The sequence below is a fragment of the Spea bombifrons genome, chromosome 3 (assembly GCF_027358695.1).
Source record: "Spea bombifrons isolate aSpeBom1 chromosome 3, aSpeBom1.2.pri, whole genome shotgun sequence".
NCBI classification, from domain to species: Eukaryota; Metazoa; Chordata; class Amphibia; order Anura; family Pelobatidae; genus Spea; species Spea bombifrons.
The window spans coordinates 93,280,472-93,294,912 of record NC_071089.1 but is presented as its reverse complement, the minus strand read 5'-3'; the positions used below and the strand labels follow the sequence as shown (position 1 = coordinate 93,294,912).

General features: G+C 38.0%; 1 protein-coding gene across 1 annotated transcript; it reads left to right on the top strand.

Annotated features, from left to right (window-relative positions):
- Positions 1–2,602: 2,602 nt before the first annotated feature.
- On the top strand, positions 2,603–13,224 carry LOC128484076 (extracellular calcium-sensing receptor-like). The gene is made up of 7 exons (XM_053460394.1): positions 2,603–2,745; positions 6,521–6,658; positions 8,099–8,390; positions 9,448–10,266; positions 10,747–10,974; positions 11,179–11,302; positions 12,314–13,224. The coding sequence occupies exons 1-7, from the start codon at positions 2,603–2,605 to the stop codon at positions 13,222–13,224; spliced, it is 2,655 nt and encodes an 884-aa protein (XP_053316369.1).
- Positions 13,225–14,441: the final 1,217 nt, after the last annotated feature.

The following is a 14,441-nucleotide window of genomic DNA, read 5'->3' as shown; positions in this document are numbered from 1 at the left end:
AATTGGAAGGTGCTTCTGCTAATTCTGTTCTCGTGGAGAGCCTTTCTCTCCCACGAATGGACAGATAATGCTTGAAACTGAAAAAAAAACCACTGCACGGATTTTATCTTTCACTACATGACCATGCCGATAGGTGCGTTACAATAGGCCCTGGTTTTCCCCAAAAAGAAAATGCCAATATGAATCCAGTCATTTCACAGTAAATAGGGAGTGAGGTGGAAGTCGGCTCTGATGGTGGGAAACGGCAGCGGTTTGAGCTTAATATGACGGAGAGAAACTAAGCATGGGGAGCATGAAAAAATACACATGACAATATGAGAAGAACAGGGTAAGAAAGTATAAAAGTCAGTGAATATGGTTTTTGCTGATGCAGTGGTAGTATCGACAATTTAAGAGAGACCTGGACACCAGGTCACTTTGGGGGCTCTATACAAATTAAAGTGGCCCCACATAGTGTCACTGTAAAGTATCTACCTGTAAAGTACAAGATAAATATATATAGTGAGAGACAGAATAGATAAAAAACAAAAGTTTAGTATAAACCCCTCCCAAATACCAAACAAACCAAACCATGGGAGAAGGAACTCACACTCTCCATTCTATGTGGCACTGCGATTTTTGTGTACCCACATATTATAAAAAAACACATTCACAGTTTTATTCAGTTTTACAGGTATATACATTGTAAACTACTACCGGGAACAAAATACCACCCTATGTCTATATGATTTTAAATATGTTTTTTTTAACTCCTACCCAAACCTACCCCTGTCTAACAGATATCCCACTAACTACCCACCACACAAAATTAACCCATTAGGGTCATGTAAAAATTATCAAACTGGAAAAAATGTTTTTAATAAAATGGGGACTTGGTGCACAAAAAAGTGCTGTTTTCTTACAGTTCTCTCTCTACTTCACAAAGACAGACACAAACGCAATATAAGTAAGTCATGGGTTCTTTAGGATTGTTTTTTGTATGTCATTGGTCACAAAGGGTCTAAAACAGGTTTTCAGCTGCCAAGTGGCATCAACAACATGAACTTTAGCTGTATTTAATATTTAATTAACAAAACATCAAATCCAAACATGCAAATAGAGATAGATTAACTGAACACAAAACCTATGTCACATGAGGTTGTATAAGGCTTTTCAGGGTTTAGTTATCAGAGGTTGTGTAAATCACTGACAGTCCATTCTGTTTCTATGAGTTTACATTACAACTCTGTGCTGTCCTTACTGCTTGGTTTAGTTCTGCAGCAACAATATGTCTTCATCAAAGGGAAGCAAGGACATGGTTCTGTGCTGCTTCTGTAGCAGAGAAAGAGAAGAGCATGGCATCAACAAATATATTTTATAGGTTGTATAGCTAAGATTAAAGTAAAAAATCTCTCTATAATCCTTCTTCCATGATCTCAGACAGCTATAAAAAGTTATTCATTTATATTATATAAGCCCTTACTTAAAACAAAAAGGCCACAGTTATAACAGGCAATAAAAGATAGCCAAACTTAGAGCTCAAAGACCTGGTTAATTTTATATTCTTCTGAGTAAAATGGTCACAGTGGTTAATACTAAAATAATAATAATGGCAACAAGAAGACATACAAAAAAGTAAATACAAACAGTATTAAGATACTAATGGAATAAACAATTAAAGTCCCTTGTCAAAAGTAATTAAAGAAATTCAGGGATTTCAAAGTGTTTCCCTCGGATCCTCATTTTGATAGGAACCATTTTTCTCTACTAGACTACTCATTTAGTGTTACGTGGAGGGGGGGGCAATCTCCCAGGCACTTTTTTTTTTTGCAATCTCAATGATTTAGATTGCAAAGCCTGACCACAAACTATGGCCTAAATTTTTTTTTTTCTGGTACACTACATTGTACGTTAATAACTCTGGGTTGATTGTGTCCCCATGTTATTACTTTTTCATAGGTACCAAACATCTCCTACCTACCTGTCAGCTACATGATCCATTCATCAGGAAACCAATTAAATAGCCTCCTACCATATTTCTAAAGCTCTGCACAGGGTGAGAAGAAACAGGGCAATGTGCCAGCTGCACCCAAAGATAGGGAGGAGAGGAGTTGAGGGAGAGAGTGTGTGTATATGTATATGTTATGTACGTATAGTGCGTATAGTGACTCAAACAATCAAGTTCACGCCAATACACTAACACTCTGACGCCATATGTTGAAACACATAAATACCCACATTAACGTCATACATTAACACAGACAAACGCTAATGCCACATACATTACACTCAGATACATACATACACTCTCCAATAGCTTACACTAACACATACACCGTTACTCTACACTTGTGTCTGTGTCTGACCTACCACGGGCATGGGCGTAGGAACCGGGGGACAGATCCACCCCAGGAAATCATGGGGGGTGACTGATAATGAAGAAATCCCCCCAGGGCCATAGGAAGGGAGGAAGAGAGGCCCTCGCAGCTGCAAGGGAGAGATCACGGATCTCCCTAACCAGCCCAAAACTAAGGTAGCACATGTGAGTGAGCTCCCTGTATGGCATTGGCAGGGGGGCATGCCCCCCACATCATGCTGTGCCCCCAGGTGTCCCCCAATCGAAATGTGTACGGCACCCAGGCGGAGGAGAGAGAGGGGCACCGAGTGGTCGCTCATGAAAGAGTTTTCAGCAACCACTCAGCGCCCCTCTGTCTCCTCCGCCCTGTGCCACCACCCGCCTCAGCATTCCCACAGGACTTCAGCAAGGTCAGTGAACTACAAAGGGGAGGAAAGGGGGTAGATAATGAGATGGGGTAGATAGTGAGAAGGAGGGAGATGGGGTAGATAGTGAGAAGGAGGGAGATGGGGTAGATAGTGAGAAGAGGGGAGAGGGGGTAGATAGAAGAAAAGAGGTAGTAAGAAAATGTAAATAAAGAATGAGGATGAATGAATATGTGGATGAATTGTGTGAATGAGTAAGAGTGAATTAATTGATGTGTGGATGAATTGTGTAAATGAGTGAGATAATTAATCTATGTGTGGATGAATTGTGTAAATGAGTGAGATAATGAATGAATGTATGGATGAATTATGTGAATGAGTGAGATAATGAATTAATGTGTGGATGAATTGTGTGAATGAGTGAGAGAATGAATTAACGTGTGGATGAATTGTTTGAATTAATGAATTAATGTGTGGATGAATTGCTTGAATGATTTGTGAGAATGCATTAATGGATATGTGCTCATGCTGGGCGAATTTTTACAAAGAGTGTCCAGCTCTTCTACTTACTGCAGGTAGTAAAATGAGTCGCGCCATTTGTCTAGTAATTTGGGCTAAGATAACAGACTGAGAATATGTAGAAATGGTTGAGACATCTATACATCTGGGGGCATGAAAGACAAATTAGCAGTCAATATGCTGACAATTTAAATTAGAATGATCGTCCTATGATATGTTATTATTCTAAGTCAAAAGTATATGTTGAAGTAAGGAAATTTTTGTTTCCATAGTATGTGGCCATCTCATGTCAAGGTGAAAGGGAAATCTCAACAGTGACTCAAACACGAGATAAACCACTCCTACCGTTGGCAATGGACCTGACGCTGCTACATGGAAAAGTCTTCTTTTTACCCACAGACAGCCCTGTTGATGTTAATCAGCAAGATGCACTACATGGCCAAGTATTGGGACACCTGAGCGTTACACCAAGTGAGACTTTTATGAAGTTGCATTCTAAATACACAGACAATAATATGTAGCTGGTCCCCCTTTTGCAGCTATGATAGCTTCTATTCTTTTTTTTTTTTTTAGATTTTGGAGTGTTTCTGTGGGAATTCTTGCCCATTTATCCAGTTGAGCATTTGTGAGGTCAGGCATTGATGTTGGACGAGAAGGCTTTGCTTGCAATCTCTGTTCCAATTCATCCTAAAGCTGTTCAATAGGGTTGCGGTCAGGGCTCTGTGCGGGCCAGTCAAGTTCTTTTACACCAAACTCATCCAACCATGTCTTTATGCACCTTGATTTGTGCACTGGGGCAAAGTCATGCTGGCATAGAAAAGGGCCCTCCCCAAACTATTCCCACAAAAGTTAAAAGTAAAGCATTGTCCAAAATATCTTGGTATGCTGAAGCATTTAGATTTATTTTCACTGCAAGTAAGGGGCCCAAACCCTGAAAACAGCCCCAGACCAGGGCCGGCCCTATAATGGGGCAGACTGGGGCAATTGCCCCAGGCGGCACTTTAGAAGGGGCGGCACTTTGCCGCCCCAAGCGCTTTTTTTTTGTTTTTTTTTTTGAAGCGGAGGAGGGAGAGAGAGAGGGGCACCGAGTGGTTTTCGCTTACCCGCTCGGCGCCCCTCTCTCTCTCTCCTCTGCGGCGAGTCTCCCTGTTCGGTCCCGGTGCCGGCTTGTAATGCAGAGTGCCGGAAGTGACGTCAATTTCCGGCGCTCAGCATTACAAGCCGGCACTGTGGCAGAGCAGGGAGACTCGCCGCAGGACTGTTTAAAGGTAAGTACCGGGGGGGGATCGTAGATTATGGCGTCGGCGAAGTTTAAAATAACGCCCCCCCCCCCGACGTCGGCGGGGGCGACGTTTTAAACTTCGCCCCAGGCGGCGTTAAGTCTTCGGCCGGCCCTGCCCCAGACCATTATCCTTTCTCCAAACTTTACAGCTGGCACAGTGGAGTCAGGCAGGTAACATCTCCTGGCATCCACCAGATTCCCCCATCAGACAAATAGAGAAGCGTGATTTATCACTCCACAGAACACGTTTCCACTGCTCTACAGTCCAGTGGCGCCATGCTTTACACCCCTTGATCCAACCCGTGGCATTGTACTGGGTGATGTGAGGTTTGCATGCAGCTGCTTGGCCATGGAAACCCATTTCATGAAGCTCCCACCGCAGAGTGTTGGCGACTTTTACGCACCATGCGCATCGTTGACCCCGCTCTGTGACTTTACATGGTCTTCCGCTTTGTGGCTGTTCCTAAACACTTCCATATTCCATTAATACCACTTATGGCTGACCATGGAATATCTAGCAGGGATAAAATTTCACAAACTGACTAATTACAAAGGTGGCGTCCTATCACAGTACCATGCTTGAATTCACTGAGCCCTTCTGAGCGACCCATTTTTTTTCACAAATGTTTGTAAATGCAAACTGCATGGCTAGGTGCTGGATTTTATACACCTCTGGCAATGGGTCTGATTGAAACACCTGAATTCAATAATTAAGAGGTGTGTCCCAATACTTTTGTCCATATGATGCACATTGTCACTGTTGTACAAGCTGCCATACATATGTATTTGGCAGAAAAAAAGATTTGCCTCTTCAGCATTATCAAATAAACAGGCGTATTATGCAAAAACGAGAATTTTTAGAAAGCACGGTATTTCCGAATACTAGTAATAAAACAAATGTTGGGAGTTCCCTCTCAACTTTCTGGCTTTCTGTAGGACAAGTCATTCTCTTTTAATTGTACACAAAAGAGACAACCCACCTGTTCAAATACAACAAAATGTCAGATCCTTTATTAATTATATCCTTACAGCTGTACACACAGCACAGAGTGCCACTGGGGGAACAACTTAAGTTCCGTCTCATTACAGTACATAATTTGTTCTTGCAATGATTTCAGCTAAATTAAACTTATTCTCATGACAATGCTATCAGAATATGTCTTAAACTGTCTTTCTATTATTCAATATTCAATTTTATTACATCAATTCTCACGATTCCAGGTGACTAGTAAAAGTTAAATCAATATATGCACATAAGGTGTACGTGTATATATTTATGTGAAGGTGCCAGGAATTACAATGAATAGACATTGATATATATATATATATATATATATATATATATATATATATATATATATATATATACCACAGATAGATAGATAGATAGATAGATAGATAGATAGATAGATAGATAGGTAGATAGATAGATAATGATGATAGATAGAGAGATCGATTGATAGATCCAGTGACAAAATATGTTTATTTGCGTCCAACCTGAATAACAACTATAACTGGACATATTAATATTTAATATGATTTATGGATTGAATGGAGAGGTTTTAGTTGGTAAAGAACTTATATTGATATATAGGGGCCATCAAACAAACCATCATCCAATGGAAATCTTTCGAAACATTCACAAATTAGCTAATCTCCACTATTTTTCACATCTTTAATAGTTTATGCATTTTGCATGTTATTTTTATTTCACAAACTTAAAAATACTTTGTTTTTTTGAGTAGATTCATCAGGCTTAATGAACATTGACAGGAAAGAAAGGTGTCATTATGTGAATACACATCTAAACATCCTTTAGGGATTGAGAAGGAGAGAAAAACAAACTTTTTGGGCAATTAAACATTAGATGATAGACATTCTTGGTGCTATATAAGAGAGGTAAGCTATAGTGCTTGATTTAAATAATATGGGGCTGCCTCACCCAGAATTGTGTTACGTCTTCAGCCTGTTCCTCTTGTATAGTCTTTGTATATGTGAAATGAAGTTGTCTTCTTGTAGGCTGCAGGACACTAGTATTCCAGGGACATCTATGACCGGTGACTTGGTTATTGGAGGAATTTTTCCTGTCCAGCGTTCTAGCAGCACAGCAACTACAAAGTTCACTTCAAATCCAGTTTTCCAAAAATGTGATAATAGGTGGGTAAAATGATCTAGTCCTTTTCGCATTTGCCGGGTAAGTTAAAGAACTATAAACTTAGGAGTACATTTTGTATATATACATATTATCTTTATTGGTAATCTGCAAAATGTTTGGCTTCCAAACCAAGCGGCGAATAAGATTAATGTGATATCAAAGGAGAACAAACTGTGAACGTATAGTAAAATACATTTAACTGAGTTGATTGCCCATTTTATACAGCTAAAAACAAATAAAAACTTGATAAAACTCATAATACAACTTATTTTAGAATGCTAAAAGAACCGATATTATTTGGCACATATAAAAACAATATGTACTTATACAGTTTATAAAACTTGATGTCCATATTAGACATATTATACACAGATTAGAACTAAACAAAACCATATTTTACATCAGTTATAAATTAGAATTATACATTTTATATTTTTCCTAAATATAAACTGATATTTAATTTCATTTATCTCTTTTTCCACTCTTTCTTTGTTTCTTTCTTTTATATATATATATATATATATATATATATATATATATATATATATATTGCATAATACATTGTATATTGTTAATACTGTCTCTTTACTCTTCAAAACAAATGCAATCATGTACAATTGCATTCTGGTAAAAAAAAAATCAATGCAATCAATGTGATTAATGTTGGGGTTAAAATCTTTTCAACATTAGTTTTTATTATTGAAAATTATTTTGCATCTAAATAAAACAAGCCACAAAATAAAACTGTAAGAATGTGCTAGTTCTTTTCTGGTTATAAAATTACATTATGAAAAAAATAGACATGCAAATTACAAACCCTAAAATGTAATAATTATATGAAAATAAATATTTCTATTTCTATAAAATAAATAATAAAGGGAAATGGTTAAAGGGGTTTTCACATCTATGTTTTATGTTAACTGTGCAGCCACAGTTCTTTCGTTTGTATGAAACCAAGATTGTAGAGATTTTATTCATAAGTTCTTCTCTGTTTGATAAGTTTTGTAGGCAAAGTCAGGTTGACCCATTTCCTTCTTTCAAAGTGGATTTTAAGTCATGCATGTGGATAGGAACGAAAGTGCTGGGAGCTGGAGCATACACAGCATTTTGTACTTTTCACATTAATTTCTAAATGGCATAAGCGCAGTTAAGTTAAGATGATTTAAGAATATATTGTTCCTGAATTTGAATATATGCAAAATCAATGGGAGGTCTACTATAGTGCTTGTGAGTTAAGTGGCAGCCACTCAACTATATACAGTATGTGAGTGTCAATGTATTTATTGTATGGCTATATACGGTATATGTCTAGGGTCCTAGTATCACCACTCTGTATATGTATGTATTACTATGTATTTTATAATTATGCTTTCAGATGCCTAACATGATGTGGTGTTTTGTGTATTAATCAATGATTCCAAACCCAACCCTTGTGTTTCAAGCTTTGATTTTAGGAGCTACCGCTGGATCAGAGCAATGGTGTATGCAATCCAGGAGATAAACCGTAATGAGTATCTTCTCCCAAACATCACTGTAGGCTATGCCATCTATGATTCGTGTGATAATATAGCTATGACAATTGGAGAGATATTCACTATGCTTACGGGGCTGGGCAAATCTACCCCAAACTACCATTGTCAGATGAAGTCTCCATTAATTGCTGTTATTGGTGAATCTGCATCAGCAATATCAATTGCAATGGCAAGGATCCTTGGAACTTACCATTATCCACAGGTAACTTGGACTAAAGTACATGCACATCCTACTAATATATACATCAAATATTCTGTACAATTAGATGTAGCTACATGGGCATATTTTAAGAAATATATGTATTATAAAGCGTATTTTTTATTTTGTTACACCCTGCTTCATTAGAAATGATATGCTGTATAACATATAACTGGAAGACTTAGTCCCAGGCAATGGGGATTTTTGGTCAAAGCCATCATTTAAGTTACCACAGCTTTAACAATTTTTCAGAGTTAAACAAACCTAGTTTCAAGAGTTTGCTTTTTTACATTTTTGTTATTATTAAAGTGTTATTATTTAGTGATGTTTTTTAATATGTTTCACTATATTTTCAATGTAGGTAAAATTAAAAATAAGATTCTCACTATAAAATGTACTACCCATTGGTGCCTTATTCACCAACCATTAACTTAAGCCTGCTTTAATTATTATGACAAGGTTACATATAACGTGTGTGCTATACATATTTGGGAACTCTTGAAGTTTGATCTAGAATGTTTGCATTTCACACAAGAATCTCTTCAGGTGACATGGCAGATCGTCATCAGGGTCCCACAACCTGGAGGCAACGCTTCCATATTCTGCTCGGTTTTCATGACATCGTAGCATCCCGTTTGCTGTGTTTCTTATGAGTCTCTCATATTTGAAAATCCTGCTTAAATATTCACGGCGTCAATTCAGACATAATTCAGAATATATTTTAGCAGAACAGATGGCGTTTTCAGGTTTGTTATTCTGTTAACTCTGTTTTCAAGGCATTCATATTCATTCATTTTCTTCACTCTATATCAACTTGAAAAACAATTAACTAAACATATTAACATATTTCTTTTCAAGATTTTCAAGAAAGACATTCCTCTCACTGGTAATTGCATTATTTAGAAGATGTAAGCAAGGCAAGTTGCTGACTGGTTTAAAGAAATAATTAAAAAACCTCTTAATTAAATGCATTGCATGGACGTTCTAGAGTACAGGGCTACCATGTGAATATATTTCGTTGTATATAAATATAAATCACTCCATTATTTTCTTCTTTTAGGTGAGCTATTTCTCATCTATCAATACTCTGAGCAATAAGCAGGATTTTCCTTCCTTCTTTCGAACCATACCTAGTGATACTTTTCAAACCACAGCTTTCGCTGCCATCGTAGAACGTTTTGGTTGGAAGTGGGTAGGTACGTTGGCCGAAGACAATGATTATGGGTACCTTGGAGTTCAACTATTCTCCGAACAGGTCCAAAAATTTGGAACTTGTATTGCATTCTCAGAGACGATCCCATTAATTTATTCAAAGCAAAGGTATTCGGCCATCGCTGAGACCATTCAACAGTCTTCAGCAAAAGTTATCATAATCTTTTCTGGAGACACTAACTTGCTGCCATTGTTTTGGGAAATAGCCGAGCAAAATATTACAGGCCGAACGTGGCTAGCTAGTGAAGGTTGGAGCACATCTGCTTTTCTACTAAATAAAGATCAAACCAGTTTTTTCAAAGGTACGCTGGGACTTGCAATACCCGAGGGGAACATTGCCGGCCTGCACCAGTTTCTGCTTCAGCTTAATCCAATGCAAGACCCAGAAGATAACAGCCTAAAAATGTTTTGGGGACATGCATTTGGTTGTTCTTGGGATGACCATGTAAAAAAACAAAGCAACTCAACAGCCTGCACTGGCAACGAGCATCTGTCAACCGTAAGCAATGCGTATACACAAGTGTCACAACTGAGAATTACTTGTAACGTGTACAATGCTGTATTTGCCATCGCTAATGCGCTCAAGGGCTTGTTGACCTGTGGGAATAATAAAGGATCCATTAAAAATGAGGCATGTGCAAGTGTACGTGATGTGGAGCCTTGGCAGGTAACGTCAAATGACTTTAGCTGAAAATGACATAAGAAATGTAATTACTATCAATTACTATCAGTACTGCATGCACATATGACCAATAACCACAACTTTAAGGGGCAAATGCATATGGGGGGCCTCCACAGAGTCCTTTCATGCATTTCGGGGGGAGGAGACCATGAAATTTTTAAGAGACCACTCAGTTATCATGTGCTTTAAAATGCATTAGATGGCTGGAGTGTCCATTTAACTACTTTAAGTAACAACAAGATCTCTGCACAGCTGTCGCATATTAATCATATCAATTATTTTTAGATTGCAAATCAAATACCAATTAAAAAATATGCAACATTCTTACCTAGAATGGGTAACTTAAACAGCACCCCCTATGATAATGAAACTTAAGTTCCTATCAAATGTGTTCATTCATTATTTGTTTACCCAACAATTAGAATTATAGAAAACTCTAATAATCTTTTTTTTTTTTTTTTACAGGTGGTGCAATCATTAAAGAGAGTACGCTTTACGGATCAAGACGGAAAGCAGTTGTACTTTGACCAAAATGGAGATCCGGTTTGCAAATATGATGTGGTAAACTGGCAGATAGGAACCGACGGTTATCTTGGATATAAAAAAGTAGGTGGTTACGATGCCAGTGCAACAATCGCTCGAAAGCTGGTGATTGATGAGTCAGCTACAATATGGAATGGAGACATGTCCCAGGTAACATTTTGATACATACTGTATATTCATCTTATTACATCTGTGTAATAAAACTAGATGTAGCGCTCCATCTTTTCTGATACTCACAAACAGCCGTAAACTGGGAAACAATGAAAGCCAGTAAACATCATTATTACTGAAGAAGTAAATGAGTATGTGCGCGGTAGTTCTCTAATCGCCTGTGTCTGTTCTCCTGTGTTGCAGCCACCACTGTCTGAATGCAGCAGTAGTTGTAAGCCTGGATTCAGGAAAAGCGTTATAAGGGGTCAACCCGTATGCTGCTTCATTTGTGTTCCATGTCCAGAAGGGGAGATATCAAACGGGACAGGTATAACGCACAGAGAAAAGTACTACTTATTCCAGAAGGACATTTGAATATCAAATGGCCAAGAGGAACATTTCTTCTCATACTATTTCATTTAAAAAAAAACTAAGAAGAAAAAAACCCGTCTACCCTGGCTCCACATGTGGCTTTAGTCTGTACTGCCTATCAGTAGTCACTGCATGAATCCGGTTGCCAGAGAAGTGCTGAAACTTCCATGTGGCTAAAGCAGGCATCCTTGTGTCTATAATATATCAGCACTTCTAGAGGCTGTCCTAACTTATAGCCAATTAGTATGGCTTGTAGTTGTAGGTGATATAAAATTCGACAATATTTTTTTGCTAGGTTATTCCAGTGTCACAAACGTGTCTAAAAGGCATCATTTGTGATTTAGCACAAAATAAATCAGTATTTTTATGCTGGCTCTACATTCTTAAAAAACTCGCAATAATGTGAATAGAAACAACAAAAGTATTTAAGCAAAATAAATTGTGTAAGTAAAACACATTGTTCCCTTTCACAATGCCTTTACTCAATAGTAAGATCATTTATTCACAAATTGCCACATATGTTTTGGTAATGTCCTGCCCCCTGTGTATGTCTCTGACTATTTCCTATAAAAATAGTTGTGTTTTTGGTCATTTAAATAATTGTACAGATCAGATGAGAACTGTTGAAGCTGCAAATAAGTATAAGCATTATATTCGTGGCATGGAATAATCATGCATTCAGCAATCATTGTTAGTCACAAGATGCTCTATAGCTGCTGCTCAACTACAACTGCATTATTGTCTGCCAAGCATTGGCCAGATGCTTATATAGAGACATGGGAGATATAGTTTAGTAACATCTGAAGTGCTATATTGTTGGCTTCACCGATTCTAGATCAATAAATCATTCCATATATCCTTATAGTATATAGTACAATAATATATATATATATATATATATATATATATATATAAATTTAAATGTGTTTTTTCAAGGCGTACCACTGTTTGTATTCTTTTCCCTTAGATTTTACTGAATGTTTGAAGTGTCCCCAAGATTACTGGTCCAACAAGAACAAAGACTCCTGTGTGCCCAAAAGTGTAGATTACCTCTCTTTTGAAGAACCTCTTGGAACCACATTCTCCGTATTTGCTGCTTTAGGTATCTGTCAGACCGTTGTAGTCACCATGGTGTTTATAAAATACAGGCACACCCCTATAGTGAGGGCTCACAATTTGGAGATGAGCTTCCTTCTGCTCATATCCCTTATTCTCTGTTTCCTTGGTTCATTCACATTCATTGGTGAACCATCACCTGCTCTTTGTGTCCTTCGACAGACTGTGGTTGGTATAAGTTTTGTCTTATGTATTTCATGTATCCTTGTTAAAACCCTAGTTGTCCTTCTTGCATTCACAATGTCTAAACCCAACCAAAATGTCCTGAAGTTTTTTCGGCCATGTCATCAAAGGGTGTTAGTTGTATTAACTACTTTAGTTCAGTTTGGTATCTGTGTTGGGTTTCTATCTTCTACTCCACCATCTATAAAAAAGAACACGAGAGTCGAAACAACTAAGATAATTCTTGAGTGCAACCCTGAATCAGATCTGGCATTTCTCTTTGCCATTGGATACATTGGTCTTCTGGCATTAGTTTGTTTTACTTTGGCCTTTCTTGCTAGGAATTTACCAGACAATTTTAATGAAGCTAAATTCATAACGTTCAGTTTGCTGGTATTTGTAATGGTTTGGATCAGTTTTATTCCAGGTTACATGAGTACAAGCGGTAAATATATAACTGCAGTAGAAATCTTTGCTATTCTGTCATCGGCTGCTGGCTTGTTAATTTGCATATTCTTTCCTAAATGCTACATTATATTGTTGAAACCAACTAAAAATACAAAGAAGAACCTTACCGGACGTTCCCATCAGGCAAAATGAATATACACACACATATATATATGTGTGTCCATGTTAGTTTTGGAAGGATTGTGTTCACTGTAGAGTTTTACCCCTTAATGACGAAGCCCGTACATGTACGGGCTCAAAATGCATTGTTTTCAATGGGTTTTGGGACCGCCCATTGTCCTTAAGGGGTTAAAATGTAGTAAGCAAAGTCTTCTTTTCCGTCATTTACCTGGTTACTCATACGATTACTAAGTGTTTTATCCCTTGTCTCTCCCTACTTCATATACCTTTCTGGCCTACTGGGGCTTAACCTTGTTCTCATGTTTAGCTACCCCGCCACTCCAACCCATCCCTGTCCCTTTCCTGCATCCCACAAGAATTAGCACCACATACTCACTCCAACCTACAGTTAATTTAACTTTAAAACCAAAGAATGCAAATTAAATTACCAACAGAGTACCTTTAATATGCATTCTTCTCTAATGGGAGCATCAGTGACATTAAACTATAACAAATGGACCAATAACGATTCAGACCATTTTTTTGTATCATTTTTGGACAACAAATCTCCCTGTCTCCTTTTTCAGCAGCTCTGCATCGTCTTGTCTCTTCTACCTTCTCTAGTTATTTCCCCCTGTACCTCTAATTGGGAGAAAATGTGTGCACCAAGGCTCTGCCCTGTTGCTGAAATACTACACCGGAGTAGAATAATGCAGGGGGATCCGCGGAGAAAGAGAAGAGTTTCTGCACCTCTTCTCCACACATCTGCATTGCTCTGTTACATGGGTGTACTGGAGTACTTCTGCAAAAGGGCAGAGTTACGGCGTGCCTCACTGGGCACTGTGGCTCTACTCTTTTGTGGAAGCACTCCAGTACACCCATGTAACAGAGCAATAGCGGAGAGAAGTGGACCAAGAAAGGAGAAGGAAAAAAGAAGAGGCAAGAAGAGGCAAGACAAGGACACACAAGTGGTTGGCAGAGAAGATATGGAGACATTGAGACAGAGTGGAAGTGAAAAAACTTGCAAAATGCAAACTAAAATTTTGAATTCTCTGCTTCGTTTTCATTTGCTTCGTTGGGGCCCCACCTTGTTTTCTCGCAAATTTATATTAATCAGAATGCAGAAATCTATTAAACTGATTCTTTTTTAGTAAGGACTTTCTGCTTGCTAAACACCATTATTGTGTGGCTGAGTGTGGTGTGTATGAATGAGATATGTGATGTGTAATGCATGAGTAAACCCATCTGGT